At 47.9% G+C, this 23,458-nt stretch overlaps 1 protein-coding gene and 1 long non-coding RNA gene across 3 annotated transcripts; one reads left to right on the top strand and one right to left on the bottom strand.

The window, feature by feature from the left end:
* Nucleotides 1–12,417: 12,417 nt before the first annotated feature.
* LOC309523085 lies at nt 12,418–14,979 on the top strand. The gene is made up of 2 exons (XR_014215232.1): nt 12,418–13,982; nt 14,588–14,979. It is a non-coding gene; the product is annotated as an uncharacterized lncRNA (long non-coding RNA).
* Nucleotides 14,980–17,580: 2,601 nt separating this feature from the next.
* On the bottom strand, nt 17,581–20,736 carry LOC309523020 (uncharacterized protein). Of its 2 annotated transcripts, XM_082206803.1 has the most exons (4): nt 20,464–20,736; nt 19,083–19,247; nt 18,689–18,889; nt 17,581–17,736 (listed from the first exon to the last, which is right to left on the bottom strand). In XM_082206803.1, exons 1-3 carry the CDS (start codon nt 20,557–20,559, stop codon nt 18,725–18,727), a joined length of 426 nt encoding a protein of 141 aa, XP_082062929.1. In that variant the 5' UTR covers nt 20,560–20,736; the 3' UTR covers nt 17,581–17,736; nt 18,689–18,724. The 2 variants fall into 2 exon arrangements, with proteins under 2 accessions (XP_082062929.1, XP_082062930.1); XM_082206804.1 differs by lacking the exon at nt 18,689–18,889 and having other exon boundaries at nt 20,464–20,733.
* Nucleotides 20,737–23,458: the final 2,722 nt, after the last annotated feature.

Genomic DNA, 23,458 nt, shown 5'->3' with positions numbered 1-23,458 from the left:
AAGGCATTGAGGAGCTCAGCCCTTTCTGTGTCCCCTGTTTGCATTTCACCATCTTCTCCTCTGAGTGACCCCACTGTTTCTTTGTTCTTCCTTTTGCTACGAACATACCCATAAAAGCCCTTTTTGTTGCTTTTAACCTCTCTAGCAAGCCTGAGTTCATTCTGTGCTTTAGCTTTTCTGACTTTGTGTCTACACGTGCTGGCTATTTGTTTGAATTCCTCTTTGGTGGTTTCCCCCCTTTTCCATTTTTTGTACACATCCTTTTTTAACCTTAATTCAGTTAAAAGTTCTTTAGATAGCCACCCTGGCTTCTTTAGGCACCTTCCATGTTTCCATCTCATTGGTATTGCCTGACGTTGTGCTTTTACTATCTCCCTCTTAACAAACTCCCAGCCATCATGAACTCCCTTTCCTTTTAGTATTGTTGTCCATGGGATCTCACCCAGCACTTCCCTAAGTTTTATGAAGTCGGCTTTCTTAAAGTCAAGAAATTGAGTCCTAGTATGCTTGGCTGCTCCTTTCCGCTGTATAGTAAACTTCAGAAGAGCATGATCACTCGCGCCTAATGATCCTTCCACTTCTACCCCACTAACCAGGTCATCGACATTGGTTAGGACCAGATCTAAAATGGCTGTTCCTCTTGTTGCTTCTCCCACTTTCTGGACAATGAAGTTGTCTGCAAGGCCAGTGAGGAATCTGTTTGACCTTATGCTCTTGGCTGAGTTTGACGTCCAACAAATATCCGGGTAATTGAAGTCCCCCATTACTACTATCTCCCTTCCTTTTGCATGCTTGGCCATCTGTTCCAGGAAGGCATCATCTATGTCCTCCGTTTGGCTTGGGGATCTATAGTAAACTCCCACAATGAGGTCTCTGTTATTCTTCTCTCCCTTAATTTTGACCCAAATGCTCTCACTTTGGCTTTGAGGATCTAAATCTTGGATCTCTTCACAGGTATACACATCCCTGACATACAACGCCACTCCTCCTCCTTTCTTGTCTGGTCTGTTTCTCTGAAATAGATTGTATCCCCCCATTATTACATTCCAATCGTGGGACTTATCCCACCAGGTTTCAGTGATGCCTATTATGTCATATTTAGTTTGCTGTACCAAGAGCTCAAGCTCATCTTGTTTATTTCCCATGCTTTGCGCATTAGTGTACAGACATTGAAGTCCATTAATCATTCCCCCGTGTCTCTTATTTAAGGATTTTTTCCTCCCACCATTAGGTCCGCGTGCTGTTTGCTCCATTTGGTCTATGACATTTGGATGATCATCTTCATTAATTGATAGACTCCTACCTTCAGGAGCACTGTCTCCCTCCCCCACATTAGTCAGTTTAAAGCCCTCCTGATGAGGTTTCTGAGATTTTTGGCAAAAACATTTCTCCCAACCGTTGTGAGGTGCAGCCCATCACTTGCCAGAAGTCCATCTTCAAGAAACTGCAGTCCGTGATCTAAGAATCCAAACCGTTCCTGTTTACACCATTTGCGAAGCCAGCTGTTCACTTCCACTATTTTCCCCTCTCTCCCTGAGCCACGCCGTTCAACTGGGAGGACAGACGAGATGACAATTTGTGCATTTAGTTGCTTCAATTTCCTGCCGAGAGCCTCGTAGTCTCTTTTGATCTTCTGGAGGCTATTGCTTGCAGTGTCATTGGTTCCCACATGAACCAAGAGGTTCATGACAACCTTCTAAAGGTTGTCTAGTTACTTTTCTCCTTGGCTCAAGGGTCGAGGAACTCCCTACTCTCCAACATTTCTCCAATGAAAATAGGAACATCCTAAGGAAAAGCGAGGAGGGATGCGGGTGGCGCTGTGGGTTAAACTACAGAGCCCAGGACTTGCCGATCAGAAGGTTGGCGGTTCAAATCCCCGTGATGGGGTGAGCTCCCGTTGCTCGGTCCCTGCTCCTGCCAACCTAGCAGTTTGAAAGCACGTCAAAGTGCAAGTAGATGAATAGGTACCGCTCCGGCGGGAAGGTAAACGGTGTTTCTGTGCACTGCTCTGGTTCACCAGAAGCGGCTCAGTCCTGCTGGCCACATGACCCAGAAGCTGTACGCCGGCTCCCTCGGCCAATAAAGTGAGATGAGCGCCGCAACCCCAGAGTCGGCCATGACTGGATCTAATGATCAGGGGTCCCTTTACCTGTAAGGAAAAGCAGGACATTCCAGGATCAAACCAGAAACCAAGACGGCTTCTATCAGGGTTGTCTTAAGCACATGTGGCGCCAGAGTGCAAAGATCTGCCCAGCGCCGCCCCCCCCCCCCGGTTGCCCAGTCCCAGGCACTCAGGACGTCTCGCTGGCTCAGTGTCTCGCTGGCTCAGTTGCCCCCAAACTGCTGGCACAGAGCTGCCCGCAGCAGAAGAGCCCAATGTGGCGCTCCGACCAACGGCCGGCTTTTCCCTGGACTCAACTCTCAGGCCTGGCGCCCGGGTGCCCTGCACCCCTAGCAGCTATGGGTAAGACGGCCCTGGCTTCTATAAATCTGGGACTTGGAGGGTCTGGGAAAAGTGACAGGGGGTGGCAAAGGACAAAGGCACAGGAGGGAGGGGTTTCTTTCGTATTGGGGCCGTTCATTCAACGTCTTGGCTTCTCGTTTTTGCTGTCTCAAGTCCCCCATTTCTGTGGTTGTTTAAGAGCTGGTCCAGTGCAGCGGTTAGAGTTTTGAGCTGGGAGTGGATTCGAATCCCCCCCGTAGGGCTAGGAAGCCTGGGTTTGTCCTCTGGGGGTGGTCACTGTCTCTCTCGCACCCACCTCACAGGGCTGTTGCCTGTCAACGTTTCCCTTTTTTAAAGGGAAATTCCCTTATTCTGAATAGGATTCCTCACAAGAAAAGGGAAAAGTTGACAGCTATGGGGTGTTGCTGTGGGGGGTTAAAGGAGAACCACATGCGACACCTGGAGCTCCTTGGAGAGGAAAATGGGGGATACGAATGCAATAAAATAAAATAAAATATATATTGGGTTGTCACCCTCTACATTCCACTCAGAGCAGACCTGTTCAAATTAATGGACCTACATTAGTCAGGTCCATTAATTTAAATGGATCTACGGCAAAGTGTGACTGCCACTGGGTACGAACCTACTTTAAAAATAAAAATAAAATAAAAGCCTCCTCGTGGAAATTTTGTCATAATTTTCGTGGAAATTTCTCATGTAGTACACAGATTTTGACTGATGCACACAGTTTTGCAAGCAAGGATAATAACGCCTATAGCTTTCACTAATGCAGGTATATCTATGTGTACTCAGAGCTGATCCATCGAAATGAATGGACCCCAGATTGTAATATCCATCAGGTTCAATGGGTCTACCCTGAGTAGGAAGAGCATTGATTACAACCCACTTCCCCCCAAACAAATGCATTTTTGTACACACCGGTTGCAAAATTGCACAGGAAAATCAAGAGAGCTGCAAATGTCAAATTATATTTGGCTTGTGTGCAACATTAGTCATACTCAGAGCAGGCTAAGTGAACTTAACTGGCTCAACTAGCTGTGAACCATTCATTTCAATGGTCTACTCTGAGAACAACCTGGTTGGTGGGTGGATTTGAGAAGTCACTGGAGAGTTTCTCATGAAAACACAATTAAAATTCTCCTCCATCCGTTAACATTGCAAAATAAAAAAATGGATAAAACTTACACCTCTCTCTTTCTCTCCACACACACAAGATGGGAAATACATTCACATGAGTGATTGACAGCCTTCAAATTTATTTACTTATTTTAGTTTATTATATGCCCTTCATCCTAAGGTCCAAGGGTGACAACAATTTAAAATGCAACATTTAAAAGGAGTTCTTTAAAACGTAACCAGTGTTGACACAGCTGCTTATATTAAAATTCAATTTCCAGTCTTTCTGCAGGGTGTCAAAAAGCTAAAGCAAGGCGGTAGTCCTCATGATCCTGAATAAAGATCTGATTTAAATAGGAACAAGAAAATCTGCCATTATCTAGCTCAACGATGTGTAACACTGACTGGCAGAGGTGCTCAGGCCGGGAACGTTCCCAGTCATGCCTAGAGATGTTCTGCCTGTGATTCCCCCAAGAGCCCATATAGTGTCCTTACATAGGTTCCCTATTGGTAGGAGAAAATAACAGAGGCCAACCAGAGAATACCGAGAAGCGAAGCAGCTAGTAAGCTTGATCTTGATTGATCTGTTGCAACAGGGTACTCACTCCCCACACGCAGGAGGGAGGAGGTACCCAGAACAAAGGTGTGCCTGCCCTTATATAGACATTTTAAATTCCCTGCCCTGGAGCTACAGACCAGCCCTCCATACATCATACATACATCATAGAAGGGGTGTAACCTAAGATCACCCTCCCCCCAGATACACCATACCTACATCACAGAAAAGGCGGTCTACAACAGAAATCTGAGTGTGTTGTTTATCTCGTCTGACAGGTTACCTGTTAATGCTCACTTGATTGGATACCCTGGGGAGCCTGGCTAGTCTTTTGTAATGATAAATAGTTCCTGAGCCAGGTCACAGGCTTACCCTATTCAGACACAGACAGACATACCCTTAAGACAGGATTTGTGAAGGAAAAGTCAATGGGGAGGCTTTTCCATTTTCCTTTGACCTCGCAGAGAAAACATTTGGTCAGTTTGGGAATCAAAAATGGTTTCAGGTCGGTCTTCCTGTGCTGATCTATCTACGTGCTTGGTTGGTACATTTATGAACATTTATGATATATCTAAGACTTTAAAATTCTTATCAAACTTGCGACTCTTCAATTCTACAATTCTATGAGCTGCAGCGCTTCCCAAAGGTTAAGATATCAACTCTGATTTTTCTACCCACCTAGCCCTTTGTTCCACCACCCACTGGGTCATGCGACATCTTCCTTGTTGGAGAGTTCTGCAGAATTTGAAACTGGTACCCCAAAGCAATGAATACATTAGAAATACATATTCTACAGTTTCTGAATCAAGGTTCTCTGATCATGTCAAAGTTCTTGTTCGGATTGGAACGGGGGGAAATTAAAAAAGCAAATCAAGTGAAAAAACAACTCTGTCCTTCTTCAGATACCTGCATTGCAGGGGGTTGGACTAGATGACCCCTGGGGTCCCTTCTAACAATAATTCCGTGGTTCTTGGATTCCAATTAAATAGGCAGACAGCACCCTCTAGTGTTGGCACCGGACGCTCTCATGTTCTGAGTAAATCACACTGTTCTGTTCTGTCAATTGAACAGAATTTGTCACGCACAGTGGAAGTGGAGGGAAATTATCCAGATAGATCTGCTTAGTTTGAATACGCCTACGCAATTTGCACACTACAATTTACCAGAATTGGGGTCTCCCCCCCCCACACACATCAGAAGCTTAGCAATCATTAATATTCAGGAGAGACAACAGACTAAATAGGAAGGACCTCTTTGCACAGCACAGTTAATCTAACGTCTACGTTTTGTGTGAGCTGCTTATAGTTTCTATTTCTGACCCAGCGGCATGCGCTATGCTGCCACTCAGAATGCATGAAGGTGTCTTAGACGGAGTTGGGTGCCAGTTTCTGATCAGGGAAAACCTTCACATCTCCTTGACTGGAGATGCTGGGGACTGAATCTGGGACTGCACCACCTTCCCATCCCCAGGGAATCTGCCCTTTTCCCCTTATGGGGTATCCAAGAGCCCGTATAGAGTCGTTAAGTGGGTTCCCTATCAGTAGGAGAAAATAACAGAGGCCAACCAGAGAATATGGAGAAGCAAAGCAGCTAGTAAGCCTGATCTTTATTAGACTGTTGCAACAGAGTCCCCCCACTCACCCCACGCAGGAGACAGGAGGAACCCAGAACATTGGTGCGCAAGCCCTTATATAGACTTTTGAAACTGCCCACCCTGTAGCCCAAGACCACCCCCCCGAAACATCATACATACATCACAGAAGGAGGCGGTCTACAGCAGAAATCCTGTCTGCCAGGATACCTGATAATGGCCACTGATTCTCTACCTGGGCAGCCTGGCCATTCTTTTGTGATGGTTAATACTTTCGTTCCTGAATCCAGGTCACAGGCTCACCCTATTCATACACGAATATGCCCTTAAGACAGGATTTGTAAGCCTGCTTGTTATTAAATGGTTGCAACAGGGTGTTCTCTCTCACCACACGCAGGAGGGAGGAGGAACCCAGAACAATGGTGTGCAAGCCCTTATATAGACTCCCTCCCCACACACTGTAGCTCAAGACCACCATACATACATCATACATACATCACAGAAGGGATGGTCTACAGCATAATAATAATAATAATAATAATAATAATAATAATAATAATTTATTATTTATACCCCGTCCATCTGGCTGAGTTTCCCCAGCCACTCTGGGCGGCTCCCAATCAGTGTTAAAAACAGTACAGCGTTACCTATTAAAAACTTCCCTGAACTTCCCTTAAGATGTCTTCTGAATGTCAGGTAATTATTTATCTCTTTGACATCTGATGGGAGGGCGTTCCACAGGGGGGGCGCCACCACCGAGAAGACCCTCTGTCTGGTTGCCTGTAGCCTCACTTCTCGCAATGAGGGAACCGCCAGAAGGCCCTCGGCGCTGGATCTCGGCGCAGAAATACATCACAGGAGGCAGTCTACAGCAGAAATCTTGTCTGGCAGGAAACCTGTTAATGGTCACTGATTGCATTACCTGGGCTCACCGTAAAGGTAAAGGACCCCTGACAGTTAAGTCCAATCACAGACGACTTGGGGGTTGCGGCGCTCATCTTGCTTTACAGACTGAGGGAGCCGGTGTTTCTCCGCAGACAGTTTTTCTGGGTCATGTGGCCAGCATGACTGAGCCACTTCTGGAGCAATGGAACACCGAAACCAGAGCAGCACACGGAAATGCCGTTTACCTTTCCGCTGGAGTGGTAACTATTTATCTACTTGCGCTGGTGTGCTTTCGAACTGCTAAGTTGGCAGGAGCTGGGACCGAGCAACGGGAGCTCACCCCGTCGCGGGGATTCAAACTGCCAACCTTCCGATCAGCAAGCTCAAGAGGCTCAGTGGTTTAGACCACAGCGCCACCTGCGTCCCTATTCATACCCTAATTCATACCCAAATGTGCCCTTAAGGCAGGATTTGTGAGCACAGAGACAATGAGCAGGCTTTTCCTATTTCCATCCAAACTGCAGAGGAATATTTGAGGTCACTGAAAGAGTCAAAATGGCTTTAGGACTGTTTTCATGTACAGACATGTGGTTTATATATCTATGTATGTGTTTGCCTTGTAAATTGATGAACATTTAAGGTAATTTATATACAGTCATACCTTGGAATAAATATGCTTCAGGATAAGTATTTTTGGGTTGCGCTCTGCGGCGACCCGGAAGTAACAGAGCATGTTACTTCTGGGTTTCGCCTCTTGCGCATGTGCAGACGGTAAAAATTTCATCACATGCATGTGGGGAAGTGACGAGATGCGACCCGTGCACATGCAGTCGCGTCTTATGTTCTATTCAGGATGTGAACAGGGCTCCAGAACGGATCCCGTTCGCATGCCGAGGTACCACTGTATTTGAGACCTTAAATGCGTGAGAACAAACCACCCTTTCAAGGAGAGTGGGAGGGTTTGAGACCATTGTTGGCACTGTCACGCGAGGCTGTCTCTTTTTCACAGAGCATTCAGCACGTCTGGAAGATCTGTCCCTGATATTCTCAGGCAATATGCTGCTCTGTGTTCTGAAAATGTGATTGTGGGTGCCATCTACTTACGTAATTACAGGCCCTCCAAATGTCCCTATTTTCCAGGGGCAGTTCTGGATTTACAGATGCCATCCTGGTTTCTGATTTGATCCCAGAATGTCTCACTTTTCCTTAGGATGTCTCTATTTTCATCAGAGAAATGTTGGAGGGTACAGTAGTACCTTGGTTCTCAAACTTAATCCTTTCCGGAAGTCTGTTCCAAAACCAAAGCGTTTGGAAACCAAGGCACACTTTCCTATAGAAAGTAATGCAAAACGGATTAATCCGTTCCAGACTTTTAAAAACAATCCCTAAAACAGCAATTTACCATGATTTTTATTATGAATAATAATAATACCTGAACTGATGATAGTCACTGATGGGGAAGAAAAGAAGAAGAGTTTGGATTTGATATCCCGCTTTATCACTACCCAAAGAAGTCTCAAAGCGGCTAACAATCTCCTTTCCCTTCCTCCCCCACAACAGACACCCTGTAAGGTGAGTGGGGCTGAGAGACTTCAGAGAAGTGTGACTGGCCCAAGGTCACCCAGCAGCTGCAGGTGGAAGAGCGGGGAATCGAACCCAGTTCCCCAGATTACGAGACTACCGCTCTTAACCACCACACCACACCGGGGGGCTTTTATCCATTTCCACAGTCACACAATCAGTCAATCAGTAGCTGAACTGGGTTCCACACAGTCGCAAAAACAAATTAACCAAAGAAGCCTCAGAAACAAAAACGCAAAATAAATAGCAAAAACAAAAGCGCCAAACTTAATCCATTCTGGAAGGCCGTTTGGCTTCTGAAATGTTCAAAAACCAAGGCGCAGCTTCTGATTGGTGCAGGCGCCCTGGAAACAATAGCCGACAGCCACATCGGACGTTCGGCTTCTGAAAAACATTCAAAAACCAAAACACTTACTTCCTGGGTTTCGGGGTTTGAGAACCAAGGCATTTGAGAACCACGGTAGCACTGTATTAGATATTCCTATTTTCAGTGGAGAAATGCTAGAGGGTAGGGAGTTATGCAACCCGAGGCAAGGAAATAAGTAACTCTACAAGCCTTAGAAGACATATGAAGGCAGCCCTGTATAAGTAAGTTTTTATATGTTTGATGCTTTATTATGTTTTTATGTGTGTTGCAACCCACCTGGACTTTGGAGAAAGGGCTTCTTCCCCTGCTTTGGCCGTGAATCAGCAGAACAAGCCAATTAGAGTCCCTTAGCAGTTTAAGAGCATTTAATGATCACAGAAAAGAACACAGCAGCCATTCTCGGAGCGCAGGTGCTCCCAATTAAGTTTTCCTCCTCCTTTCCCCCTCTGAGTCATCATCACTTCCCCTTCTTGCAACCTGAACTTCCAACCCCTGAGCCTTCTGCATAGCAACTTTATCAGCTTCCCATGACTTTGGAGAGATAGGCTGGACAATACAGTGGTGCCTCGCAAGACGAAATTAATTCGTTCCGCAAGTTTTTTCTTCTTGCGAGTTTCTCGTCTTGCGAAGCACGGCTTCCCATAGGAATGCATTGAAAATCAATCAATGCGTTCCGTTGGAGACCGTCCGGGGACAGAGGGGAAGGCGCGCGCCTTCCCCTTTGCCCCCTCTTTTGAAGCAAGGGGCGGAGGGGAGAAGATCGCTTCTCCCCGTTGCCGCCCCTTGGTTCAAAAGGGGTCCGGGGAGAGAGGGGAAGGCGCTGCATGTTCCCCTCTGTCCCCGGAGCTTGCGGGGCTGGCAACAGGGAGAAGCGATCTTCTCCCCGCCGCCCCTCGCTTCAAAAGAGGTCCGGGGACAGCGGGAAGCGCAGCTTCTTTTGAAGCGAGGGGCGGTGGGGAGAAGCCCCTTGCTTCAAAAGAGGTCCGGGGACAGCGGGGAAGACGCGCTGCGCTTCCCGCTGTCCCCAGAGCTTGCGGGGCAAGCTTTGTTTTGCGAAGCAAGCCCATAGGGAAATTCGTCTTGCGAGGCAACTTGAAAACGAAAAAACCTTTCGTTTTATGAGTTTTTCGTCTCGTGAGGCGTTCTTCTTGCAGGGCACCACTGTATCAAGCGAAGGGGAGTCAGTTATCTCTCTCTTCCTGTTCTGCTTATCCTAGCTCAGGGGTCCCCAAACTAAGGTCCGCGGGCCGGATAAGGCCCGAGGGATTCGTTTATCCGGCCCGCAGCAATGCCCGCTGCCACCGCCCGCTCTTACTGGCGCTGCGCTGCGTGACTGCCCCCTTCCAGGTCGGAGGAGCACCGGAAATAGCTTGTGTGCATGTGCATTATTTGAGCATGCACAAGTGTTCTTTCCGGTGCACATCCGGGTCAGAGGAGGCCTGTTCACATGCACACAAGCTATTTCCAGTGTTCCTCTGACCCGGAAGTGCGCTGGAAATAGCGTGTGCGCACACGTATGGGCATGCGCTCCCCCACCCTCCAGCCCGCCTTGCGATCAGCACTGGAGACACTGGCCCGAGGTGCGGTAAGTTTGCTGACCCCTGTCCTAGCTGTTCCCCACTCAGCTCTGCCCAGCTGTTGCTTTCTGAACTATGCCCCTCTGCAAACCAGTTCTCTAAATCAGTGTTTTTCAATCTTTTTGGGGCAAAGGCACACTTGTTTCATGAAAAAAATCACGAGGCACACCACCACTGTGTGCGGAGAGGGAGATGTCAGAGCCCCGCTGCTCTCTATGGGGAATCGGATGAGAGCGGGCTGCCTGTCCGCTCTCATCCGACCCCATCCGATCTGATCCCCACCCAGGACGGATGGAAAATAGGGTGGACACAGTCCGGCGCCCGCCTAGTGGGCGAAAATGTGACTTTTTAAATATAAAAAAACTTTCAAATTTTTCCCACGGCACACCAGGCAACATCTCGCGGCACACTAGTGTGCCGCGGAACAGTGGTTGAAAAACACTGCTCTAAATCTATGCTGCTCCATTGTTCCTGGGTAGCTTCAGGATCCTGGTCAAGAGCAGGGAGAAGGGGAGGTTTCCACCATTCCTCATCAGAGCTCTAATCCTGCCTGGTCTCTGACACCACCCAACCCAGTCAGATGGCGGGGTATTGTTGTTGTTGTTGTTAAGCCAGTGTGGTGTAGTGGTTAAGAGCGATAGTCTCGTAATCTGGGGAACCAGGTTCGCGTCTCCGCTCCTCCATCTGCAGCAGCCGGGTGACCTTGGGCCAGTCACACTTCTCTGAAGTCTCTCAGCCCCACTCACCCCACAGAGTGTTTGTTGTGGGGGAGGAAGGGAAAGGAGAATGTTAGCCACTTTGAGACTCCTTAAAGGGAGTGAAAGGCGGGATATCAAATCCAAACTCTTCTTCTTCTTCTTCTATTGACAGGGTTTTTTTCAGCTTGAACTTGCCGGAATTCAGTTCCTGCACTTCTCAGGTGGGTGCCGTTGCCATCATAAGAGAACAAGGGAGGTGAACATGGTGAGTTCCAGCACCTTTTCTAGAAAAATAGCACTGATTATAGAATAGGATGTCCCTATTTGCATCCGAGAAATGCTGGAAGGTATGTAATTATACCTGCCTCTCCCTCATTTGGGGACGTCTCAGAAGACCTATGCATTCTGTGTGGTGCAGCAGCGGCGGTGGCAACTGAGAAATCACATGCTTTCATCAGCAGTGCATGATGGGAGCTGTAGGCATGAGCATGGGAAACTGAGGACCTTAGCCACAGTACTCCCAGCATGCATTTGGAAGACGCAGCTTCTTCCCATTTCACCCTTTTCTGGCCTACCCATCTGGATCACAGCCAAAAGGGGAACAGCTCCCAGAAAAGGAGCTTGCTGGTCCTCTAACCATTTTCAAGCTAGGTTCTGATAAATTTTACGCCCAGTTCTTAGAAGTTTGATTTCACTGGTATTTTTGCTATGTATTTTTTATATTGTATATTGTATTATATACTGTAAAAAGCTCAGTGTGGTTTTTTTTTTTTTTACCAATTAAGTGGCACTGTATTTACATTGTGATTAATAAACAAGGAAACAACTGAGTTAACTTTAACCATCTGCAAGATGAACTTTGCAAGATTTTCATTGCTCTGCTATGGCTAAGGGATCATGCATAGACAAGGTCGCATCCTCTTCAGGCCAGGATAACTCTCTTCTGCTCCCAAGTTTCCCCACCCTGCTGCTCCCTGTCAACAAAGAAGCCTTGATTTCGCCCTCCTGATTTAGCAGCCGCCCAGGTGGCTGGTTCAGGTTTCCCCTGCCTGCTTTGCAATATGTTAAGTCACCATTTCCAATTGAAACCGGAGAGATTAGCTTTCTTTTCCTGGGCACCTGATTACCTAGATGGGCACCTGTCAGTCACTGTGCTTCCCTAGGTGAGGGATGCATTGAAACCCTCTGCCAGCAAAACTTGCCAGCCGCAGGTCACCTGGGCGACGCCTCTTGCCCTTGTGTGGCTCCAGTGGCGTAGCGTGGGGGGTGCAGGGGGGGCCGGCCGCACCGGGCGCAACATCTGGGGTTAGGGTTAGGGGGCGCAAATCCACGAGTTAGGGGGCGCAAATTACTTGCCTTGCCCCGGGTGCTGACAACCCACGCTACGCCACTGTGTGGCTCCCAGTCTTGAAACTTGAAAGGTTCAAAAGAAAAATAAAACGGTCCAGAGGAAAGTTTGCTCGTTGTTTTTTTAACAGATGTTTTGTAGAGCCAAAGTGTGCCTCCACAACGAGAGGTGAAATGGAAAACCGCTGTCAACCAAGGCAATTCCCTCCCACCCCCGCAAAGAAAACCCAGGCAGCCAGTAGAAATGTCGAAATGAACTCCACCCTAAAGGGCAGGGAGGGGAAAAAATGAATAAATATGTAAACAGCAGGCTGCAGTTTTGTTATTTATTGACCAGATCACTTGGCTTGCTTAGATAGTTTTAGAAGGCTGGATTTATCAGTTTGCAAAAAGTGCAGGATCTCACCTCTACCTGGAGAGAGCAAATGGCTCTGTAGGGATACAGGCCATTATTTATTTCTTATCAATTTATTTCTTTTTTTCTTTTATATACTTTATTGGAAGATGAAAATAATGTGTATGTAATTGTAAGTGCACACGGTAAAAAAAGATGTGAAAAAGGGGGGGTAAGAAAAGAAAAATAACATCCAAATACAGTATCAAAAGAAAAACCCACTGGAAAAAGAACGTATAAGCATTACCAGATTGTTATTGTTCAGTCTATATATTTCTATATTCTTTATTGAAGATAAAAAGCAACGTGTATATATAATTGTAAGTGTACAGGTAAAATATGATGTGAAAAAGGAGGGAATGAAAAAAAAGAAAAGAACACCATATACAATATAATTGAAACTTCAAAACAAAACAAAAGCCACTAAATTAAAATTATTCTAAAACCATCTAACAACTCCTAAAAGCAATTAGCAGCAGCATCACCACCCAGGACAATGATCAGTCACACATTTGTTTTCATTGTGTTAAAACCAGGAATGGGGCAAAAATCCCAAGACCCCACCACAGCCTCAAACTAAGGCCAGGACAATTGACAACGACACAGGCACCATACATACACAACAGCAAAGAGGTTCAGAATAGCAGTCCATAAAATTGTAGCAATAAGCGGATACCATGTACTGTATGGTTTCCTCTGACTATCCAATACAGAATCAAATAACCTCCAAAATTCTTTTGCTGACCAGAGGGACTCGTGGGGAGTGGCACCCCGACGAGCTGGGCAGAGGAGTAAATCCATACCCCAGGATTTTTCCTTATCAATTGTTTAATGTAGAATTTACAGTTTGGGTAACAAACGCCTTTTAAAAACAGAGGAGGGGCTGCATGCTTCGAAGACGGTGCCTGGAATGAGAGGCCTGTTAGGCCAGGTGTGATTTCCTTGAACATCAGAGGGAATGTGCCCAGTTTAGGGTGCCACACTTTAAAGGAGGATAGGGACAAACTGGAACAGGTGGGGAATAGTCTAGGTTGGAAGGGAGTGGACATGTTTAGCCTGGCCGGGGTAAAAGATGCCCCGCTTACGGGCAGAAGTCCTCCGCCCAACCCACCCCCCAATCTACAAGGTTAACACAAGGCTGCCGGGGTGCCCAGTTGGTGGTGACCCAACGTGACTCTGACATGTCCCGTTTCCAGGAGGAACTGGGAGACCTGTTTGAAAACTGGATTGTTTAGGTTCCAACCTCTCAAAGTAATCAGCGGGTCCCCCCCCTTTCTTTTGGCTTGGGAGTTCCAGTGAGTTGTGGCTACAAAAATCCCCAAGGGTCACTCCATCCAAGTCTGCAGTTGTTTGACAGCGGCAGGGGTGGAGCCCAGGTGGGGTGGACCAGAAGCAGCGTATGAAAGGTGAAGACACAAGATTTGCCCACCCTGGAAGAATGGCAGACGCAACTGATAGACTATATGGAAGTGGCAGAAATGACTGGCAGAATCCGAGACCTGGGAGAAGAGACAGTGGAAAAGGACTGCAAAAAATTTAAGGACTATTTGCAAAAGTATTGTAAACTGTATGAATGTTAAGATGATGCAGGATAGAAAACAATTTGGCATTAGTAACTTAGTGGAAAGAAGTATGAAAATAAGTGAATCATAAGAACAAGGATGAAATTTGATTAATATTATGTCAAACACAAATATCTAAATATTTGATAACAAAGTTCAAAATTGGAGACATAATATTTGAAAGGTACAAAATAAGAATTGAGAGAAGGTGAAGCACTGCTGAATATAACTATATAAATGGGAACGCAGGAAAGGGAGATGTGAGGAAGTCTGAAAGGAAGGTTATGGAAATGTGGTTTTTTGAAACTTAATCATGCTGTATTTCATTTCTTTTGTGTTTATTTTTCTTTCTATTTTGGTGATGGTGTTTTATGTGTTTGGTGATGTGCTGTTTAAAACCTTTAATAAATATTTTATGGGGGGGAAAAAACAGAAGCAGCGTATGAAAGGGCCTCAGTCCTTCCGGGAGCAAGTTGCTCGCTTGGAGCAATCCGTGGCACTACAGTCTCTGGCCTGCTTTTCCTTGAGGGCTCCTTCTCTGGCCAAGACACCTGTCAAGGAGCTGTCAGGTGAGCACAGGCCATCCACGGGGCAGGAAAGAACGTGAGGCATGAAATGAGCTTTGATGCACAGGAGAGTTCTTCTGGCTCGACTTGCTCTAGCTGGAGACTCGAGTTCCCCTGCTCTAGTTCCCCTGTCACTAGCTCTCCGGGTGCCTCCAGGACAAAGAGAGTTCGGATTCAGGGAGGTGCCCAGCAGGGCTCATAGTAGTGGCTTGGAAGGGCAGGAGGTAAACAAAAATACAGTCTAGTGGTGATACAATTGAATGAGTGGTTTTTTTTTTTTTTAAAAATGATATTTCTCTTAGGTTGCTTTTGGTTCAGTATTTATTTTGTAAGTTGTCTGTTTGTATGTGTTTCCAGGTGGACAGGAAGATTACCAGGTGGACAGGAAGTTTACCCCTCCCGCAGATGGGCAGGGACCCCACGGCAGCCCTCTGGCACCAGTGGCCAACACAAGCGGGAACTGTCTCCAGAAGAGGGAGCACCAAGGGGGCTCGGAGCAGGAGCAGGCCAGGCACAAGGGGGTCGTACCCGGGACTGGGCTTTACGCTACCAAATGCCTGGTTTAAACAAGGGTGCTTTTAAATTTCTCCTGGAAACTAATAGCGAGGGAGATGGATGCACCTCATGAGTGAGGGTGGTTCACAAACAGGAAGCCGCCACCAAAGAGGCCCTGTCTAGGGGCACCACCAACTGGGCACCCTGGCAGCCTTATATTAACGTTGGGGGTGGGTTGGGCAGAGGACTTCTGTCTGCAAGCGGGGCATCTTTTACCGGGACAGGCTAAACATGTCCACTCCCTTCCAACCTAGACTGTGCCCCACCAGTTCCAGTGTGTCCCTATCCTCCTTTAAAGTGTGGCAGCCTAAACTGGGCACATTCCCACTGAAGTTTAAGGAAATCACACCTGGCCTAACAGGCCTCTCATTCCAGGCACCGTCTTTGAAGCATGCAGCTCCTCCTCTGTTTTTTAAAAGGCATTTGTTACCAACAGACAGCTATGGTCCCCGTCCCATCCGCGGCTCCCAAGCTGCTGAAAAGAAGGGGCAAGGGGCAAGGTGGTGCAGTTCACCCCCTCTGTATTTTAATGTTTGATATGGTTTTGTTTCATATATATAAATTCTTTCAAAAACTTAATTAAATAATTATATAGAGAGCCAGAAAGCGGGGAAAAGAGTCCGCAGTGGAGGTCATCTGCTCGGAGTTGCACCTCAGTAAAGGCCCCTCCTGTTTTTAAAAAGGCTGTATTGTATTTGCCGGTATTGGCCGGCCACCCCCCCTTACAGCGGCTTGAGAGGCGCGGTCGGGAGGGGTGCCATTGTCCTGCACCCCCAATGGCCCTTGTGGCAGCATCCTGGGCAGGGTGATAGAGTGCTCTCCATTCCGGGCTTGGAAGGCAAGGCCAATTTTTGTAAGGTTGCAAATATAAGCCGCACTTTTAACTTTTCCCGGGCAGAATTTGGGGGGAAAGTGTGGCTTATATTCGGGCCAATAGGGTAATTTCTACATTAAGCAATGAAAACCCATGTGTGACCGATCGTGCGTCACAACCTCTTTCTGCAGGTTCCTGGGCGGTGATGTTGCTGCTGCTTCTATCTCCATTTTTGATATACAGGCCAGCCAGTTCCTCCTGGAAGCACGACATGCTGGGGACACATTTGCTGTGGGTGGACGCGACTGCGGTGCCGGCCAATCCACCGTCTCAGCCACCTGGCCAGAGGCCTGCTCCCCATTTGCACCCTGCTGCTGGCTGGGTGGCACCGATGCCAATGGAAGTGGTGCTTTCCTGAAGACCTTCTGGACCCAGGAGACGAGGGAACAGAGACCGAGGTGTGAGGGGTCGTGTGAGGCTCTGATGGGGTGCCGGGAGTCTCCTTGACTGAGGTGCGACTCCGAGCAGATGGCTCCCGCTGGGGGCTCTTTATTCCGCTTTACATCCCTAGCCCTGTGAGAAAAGCAAACAAGTCACATCCAGATTCTGGGAAACCGCCATGATTATTACTAATTAATTAATTAATTGGGGGGGACCAGCTGGGGAATGCTGAAAAGTAGAAAGATCAGAGCCCAGGGAGTGGGGGTGGGACGACAGTCAGCGGTCAGTGGGAGAAGACTGGGAAGAGGAGGTGTCTTAAGCTGGAGAGGTAACAGGGCTTAGTAAACTGGGAGAGTCAGTGGCAGAGAGAAATCCACAATAGGGGCAGAAGCTGCAGCAGGAGAGTGAGATGAGGGAGGCCAAGAGGCAGAGATGAGTCCGGCTGGGGAAGACTCGCGATTGTCTCCCCCTCATGCTGCAACAAGCTTGCCTCCCTCCTGTCTCCCAGAATAAGGAGAGGCATGAAAAGGGCAGAGTAGAGGTTGACTGCACACAGGTGCAGTCTCCGATTGCTTGAGAAAAAGCCTCGGCAGCTGATTTTAACGGAGTAAGACGGAGGAATAAGCTGCTCTAGGCCTGATACTCCACAGGTCTGTGGAGATCGTGTTTTTGCTAATAAAGAGTTAACTCCGTCTTTGAACTGTGTGGTTACTAACCGGCACTCTGCTGCAACACATATGTACATACATAGGTGCCTTGTTCTAGGTCAACACCTATTGTCCATCTAGACCAGCTATGCCTACTCTGATTGGCCGTGGCTCTCCAGGGTCTGAAGTTAAGAGAGTCCTTTCCTGATCCCTTTAACCAGAGACACTGGGGAATCAAACGTGGGACCGCCTGCCCTTCAATGCCATTGCGCTATGAGTCCTGCTGGGCACCTCCCAGAATCCGAACTCCCATCACACCCCACCTGTTTCGCATCTGCAGCAGCCTCCATGCTGTCAGAGCAAACATTGATGGCTCCCGCCTCCTTCTCTAGGCTGGGCAGAGAGAGCTGGTTCTGCAGCTGTGACTTCAGTTCCCTTACTGCGGCCTTCTACTTCTCTGAGCATCCTTGGTGCTTCCTCTTCTGGGTACGCTTCTTGCTCACATTGGCCACTGGTGGCGGAGGGCTGCCGTGAGGTCCCTCCCCATCTGCAGGAGGGGTAATCTTCCTGTCCACCTGGAAACACCTACAAACAGACAACTTACAAAATAAATACTGAACCAAAAGCAACCTAAGAGAAATATCTTTTTTTTAAAAACCACTCACTCAATTGTATCACCAAGAGCCTGTATTTTTGTTTACCTCCCGCCCTTCCCAGCCATTACCATTGCCTCCTTGATATTGCAGCACACATTGAGGGCTCCTGCCTCCTCCTCTGGGCTGGGGGGCAGAGAGCACTGGTTTTGCAGCCACGGCTGCAGCTCCACTGCTGTGGCCTGCTCATGTTCCTTCTCTGAGTCCCCTCCATGCTTCCTCTTCTGGGGACACCTCCTGCTCCCATTGGCCGGTGGCAGAGGCGACAGAGGGCTGTTGTGGGGTCCCTCCCCCTCTGCGAGAGGGATACTCTTCCTGCCCAGCCTGAGGCCCCCACCCTCTTTGTCCTGGAGGCACCCAGAGGGTTCAGGTTGTACTTGTGCAAATAAAACCATGTACCCTGAAGACACCACAGTCTCCGCTGACCTTCAGTCCAAAGAAACCGAACCTACGTAAGCACCTGGAACCCTGGGAGATTGGGGCATGCACAACCACATCTCTGTATTTATTTGTGGATGGGTGGAAACCATAATTGTTAAGCAAGAAATGAAATCATTCTCCTTTTTTTGATCTAATAAGTAACAACTTTGTATTAGTTCTCAGTCCTCCTTAACGTGGAGCGATGGGTTGTGTTTCTATTTAAATTTCAGTCCTTATTCCTAAACGTATTGGGAGCTTGGATCCTGCTTGGGAGTTCCCCCTTTGGGCATCTGGCTGGACACAGTGAGAACAGTATTCCAGACTAGGGGCACCATTGGCATGTGTGTCCGTTTTTTTCCTTCCTGAAATATAGCAACCCTAGTTAAGGGGCCACCGCCTCCAACTTATGAGCGTCTTCCGCCCCTTTTAAGGCCACCCAAGCCTGCCCACTCACCACTTCTAGTGGTAGGCAGTTCCTAGGACTGAATCCCTATGCACTTCTGGCGTTATTCACACTTGGCTGCAGGTGTTCTTCTGTGTGGAAGTCACAGCCCCTCCAGAGCATCCCTGGCCGAATTATTATCATCTGTCTGCTAATATCTTCCGGGGTAATGCCAGGTCGCTCCTGGAAGGGCCCTTCTTCCTTATCCTGAAGCTGTGGGACAAAAACAAAGCAAAAATAGCAACGTGAAGAAGTCTGAAGGACAGAGCAGGCCAAGATGTCCTTAGAGGATCTCTATTTCCTAAATAACTCATGGGAAAGATCTGCCTAGTCCAGCCTCATTTTTATCACATTGTATAATCAGATATTTCAACTGGATATTGGCCACCAGAGACTTACCACGTACCCCCTTGAGGTATCCAGAGCCCCCCAAGGTGTCGCTCTCGTAGGCTTCGTAGTCTAAGCTCAGGGGGCTGTCCGGGCCTGCGTCTCTCTGGGGGGCGAGGGGATTCTTCCTATTTGGGGTCCTCCTGCACACAACCTCAGAGTCGCCAATATCTATTTCGGGGAACTGCGGAGGAAGAGGGAAAAGCTCTGAGCAGCGCTAGGAAGAGGGGAGGGAACTTCTGCCTGCAAGCGGGCATCTTTTACCCAGGTCAGGTTAACATATCCTCTCCCTTCCGACCTTTCCTCGTCGGATTGTTCCCCACCCATTCCAGTTTCTCCCTATCCTTCTTTAAAGTGTGGGACCCTCAACCGGGCACATTCCCACTGTTGTGCAAGGAAATCACACCTGGCCTAACGGGCCTCTCACTCCAGGCACCGTCTTTGGAGGATGCTCCTCCTCCTGTTTTTTAAAAGGCGTTTGTTACCCAAACTGTAATTTCTGTATCAGACGCGTCCAACCCACCAATCCTGATTGATCAGTCAATCAGGGGGTTGATCTTGGTTGATCGCGGGCCCAAGGCAGCCCAAGCACAGCACGTTCCTCAATAGCCAGAAAGACAATGACTCCAAAGCTAGGCACGAAAGAGCTCCCCACCCCAGCTGATTGGGAGAGAGAGAGAGAGATGTGCTGGGGCGGAGAAAGAAGATGGAGGTAAGAAGGAGCTGGGTCTCTGACAAGGGAAGGTAGGATCAAGACCAGCAACAGCATTGCCTCTGCAGGGGTGGAGGGAGAGAGAGGGAGAAGGCAGGATCGGCATTGCCCACCCACCCTGCACTCATCCCTGCCTCCTTGAGGGAAGCAGCCCACCAGCCCACCCTTCACCCATCATGCGTTGTCTCCCCCTCATGCTACGACAAGCTTGCCTCCCTCCTGTCTCCCAGAATAAGGAGAGGCATGAAAAGGGCAGAGCAGAGGTTGACTGCACGCAGGTGCAGTCTCCGATTGCTTGAGAAAAAGCATCGGCAGCTGATTTTAACGGAGTAAGACGGGGGAATAAGCTGCTCTGCTCATTAGGCCTGACACTCCACAGGTCTGTGGAGATCATGTTTTTGTAAACTCCGTCTTTGAACTTTGTGATTAGTGACCGGCACTCTGCTGCAACACATATGTACATACGTAGGTGCCTTGCTCTAGGTCAACACCTATTGTCCATCTAGACCAGCTATGCCTACTCTGATTGGCCGTGGCTCTCCAGGGTCTGAAGTTAAGAGAGTCCTTTCCTGATCCCTTTAACTAGAGATCCTGGGGAATCAAACGTGGCACCTCCTGCCCTTCAATGCCATTGCGCTACGAGCCCTGCTGGGCACCTCCCAGAATCCGAACTCCCATCACACCCTACCTGTTTCGCATCTCCAGCAGCCTCCATGCTGTCAGAGCAAACATTGATGGCTCCTGCCTCCTTCTCTAGGCTGGGCAGAGTGCTGGTCTTGCTCATCTGACCATCGAAGAGGTTTCTTCTTTTTTTTGCACTTCCATGCTTTGATTGGCGATGGAGGGCTGCTGTGGGGTCCCCGGCCCACAGGAGGGGTACTCCTCCTTGTTCACTTGGAAACGCATGCAAACAGATAACTTACAAGATAAATACTGAACCAAAAGCCACCTAAGAGAAATATATATATATATATATATATATATATATATATATATATATATGACTGGATAAACCACTCATTCAATTTTATCACCACTTGACTGTATTTGTGTTTACCTCCTGCCCTTCCAAGCCACTACAATTGCCCTACGAGAAGTGCTGGGAACCTCAGAATCCGAACTCAAACCGCACCCTACCTGCTTTGCATCTCCAGCTGCCTCCACGCTGTCAGAACAAACATTGACGGCTCCCGCCTCCTCCTCTGGGCTGGGCAGAGAGCACTGGTCCTTATAAGTTTCATAGAGAATACTATTTCTTGGCTTAAGTTTAAGAGACTGAGTTAAGCACTTGAAAAATCCATTGAAATCAGGCATTATAAGTTCATCTTAGGTTGGGTAGTTTGGAAGTCTCTCGCTTTGCGTAAGTTTTTGTATTTTTCTCAGAAGATTGATAAAGAATGCATAATCATTTTGGTAATTATTGTGTGTTAACTGTTTAAAGGTAAAGGTAAAGGTACCCCTGCCCGTACGGGCCAGTCTTGACAGACTCTAGGGTTGTGCGCCCATCTCACTCAAGAGGCCGGGGGCCGGCGCTGTCCGCAGACACTTCCGGGTCACGTGGCCAGCGTGACAAAGCTGCTCTGGCGAGCCAGCACCAGCACAGCACACGGAACGCCGTTTACCTTCCCGCCGGTAAGCGGTCCCTATTTATCTACTTGCACCCGAGGGTGCTTTCGAACTGCTAGGTTGGCAGGCGCTGGGACCGAACAACGGGAGCGCACCCCGCCGCGGGGATTCGAACCGCCGACCTTTCGATCGGCAAGCCCTAGGCGCTGAGGCTTTTACCCACAGCGCCACCCGCGTCCAAGTTAACTGTTTACTGGCAGGGAAAAAACCACCCACACTCAGTGTCTCAACCTGCTCAGTAAACAAACTTTTACGTCCCACCCCTGAAAATCATTGTGTGGGCGAGGTTGCATATACCAGCCTCGATGCAGCAATGGGCAGGAATGGTAAACAAGTATTTTGGAGTTCCTGTTTCAATATGCAAATATACATGCATCGTGCACACAATACCTTATATACTGTATTTTTCTGTCTATAAGTCACCCCAATGTATAAGACGCCTCCTATTTTTGTGGCAACAACCAATCGCCAGTCCACCCTTGGCACTATCCATGTATAAGACGCCCCCTAATTTTTGACATTATTTTTTAGGAAAAAACCTAGTCTTATACACGGAAAAATACGGTACTTTATAATACTATTAAGCTATAAACACTATAAAGTTCCAAATGTAACTATATAGCATAACACTTAACTCTATATTCTTTTACATCTATAGATAAGCATTGTACTCTAAAAATACAGGATCCAAAAACATTTTAACCACTACTAAATTTGCATTTTAACTAATTGCATTTCAAACAAATACAGCTCATGGGCTTCCCATTGGGGGCATCTGGTTGGAACCAAGGTTGCAGGTTTGATTCCCATATGGGACAACTTGCAGGGGGTTGGAATAAATGACCCTCAGAGTCCCTTCCAACACTAAAATTCTGTTTCTTGATGGGCTGTTGGCTGGATCCAGCGGACTGTGTTTATGCTGCACAATGAGCCCACCCACAGAAAAGCCACACCAGCCTGGAGCGAGATTTCTCCCCACTCTTTGCAAAGGTGCATTGCTTTCCCCTGTGTATATAGATTGAGCCTGACCGTGCCGGTGGCGCCAGATGGGAGTTGGAGCCCAAACATCTGGATGGCACCAGGTTGACAAAGGATGGTCCGCACCCAAACCTGTAGATTTTGGACTACAAATCCCATCCTTAGGTAGCATGCCCAGTGATCAGGGATGATGGGAATTGTAGTCCCAAAAAAGTCCTCTCCTCCCTGAATTCATCCAAATCTCCTTAAAGTCATCGAAGTTGGTGGCCCCACTGTCTCCTGTAGGAGGGAGTTCCAGAGTTTAGCTATGCACTGTGCGCCTTTTGATGCTAACTTCCTCACCGGTCACGATCATTCACAACATCTCAACGTCCGCTCGTTTTGCATCACAGGGATTAGCTGTACTCAGGCCGGCAGAATGGTGCTTCCGTGTTTCGAGGGCAGATCTCTCCCTTGCCCTGTTCTCTTTTCTTCTTCCAGGAAGGGACGCCCTGTAGAGTTAGCTGATCCCACTTAATCTCTCTGTTATAGTGGAGCTGATCCACATTATGAAGGACTGAGTGCGCCACACTGGCCTGTTATTGCAACCCACAGTGTCTCCGGGAAATGCGTTGTCCAAGCAAGCAGATGCCTGCGCTGTATGCGCTTTGTCAGGAATGCATCGGGGCTCGCATTCCGCGTGCCTAAACACTTCTCTTCCAAATGCGCACATTAGGCAGTTCATGTACGGAAAGCACTGATGCTGGTTTTTAATTATTCCATTTCTCCATCAAGTAGCTGAGCAATAGGCTGGTTCGTTGTACGATTATTTAATATATATTTTATTTTAAATTTTTCAAACCCTTAGTACATATTTGATACCATTCTTTCTAATACATATGAACTTACCCTCCATCCCATGGTTTCCTTATTTCTCCTTACAGTCATACCTTGGGTTAAATGTGCTTCAGGTTGAGGATTTTCAGGTTACGCTCTGTGGCAACCCGGAAGTAACAGAGAGCGTTACTTCCGGGTTTCGCTGCTCGCGCATGCGCAGATGCTCAAAATGACGCCACGTGCATGTGCGGAAGCGGCGAATG

Source organism: Podarcis vaucheri (genome assembly GCF_965113315.1).
Source record: "Podarcis vaucheri genome assembly, chromosome: 18".
NCBI classification, from domain to species: domain Eukaryota; kingdom Metazoa; phylum Chordata; class Lepidosauria; order Squamata; family Lacertidae; genus Podarcis; species Podarcis vaucheri.
Note: the sequence above shows the minus strand (reverse complement) of the source record. Positions and strands in the feature narration are given on the sequence as shown.

Coding starts and splice junctions, on each gene's coding strand:
- LOC309523020 (XM_082206803.1), bottom strand. CDS start 20,559: ATGAGCAAGACCAGCACTCTGCCCAGCCTAGAGAAGGAGGCAGGAGCC. Junction 19,248..20,463: donor CTGCTGGAGATGCGAAACAG/GTAGGGTGTGAT, acceptor CTTCCTCCGCAG/TTCCCCGAAATAGATATTGG. Junction 18,890..19,082: donor GCTCTGGATACCTCAAGGGG/GTACGTGGTAAG, acceptor TTTGTCCCACAG/CTTCAGGATAAGGAAGAAGG.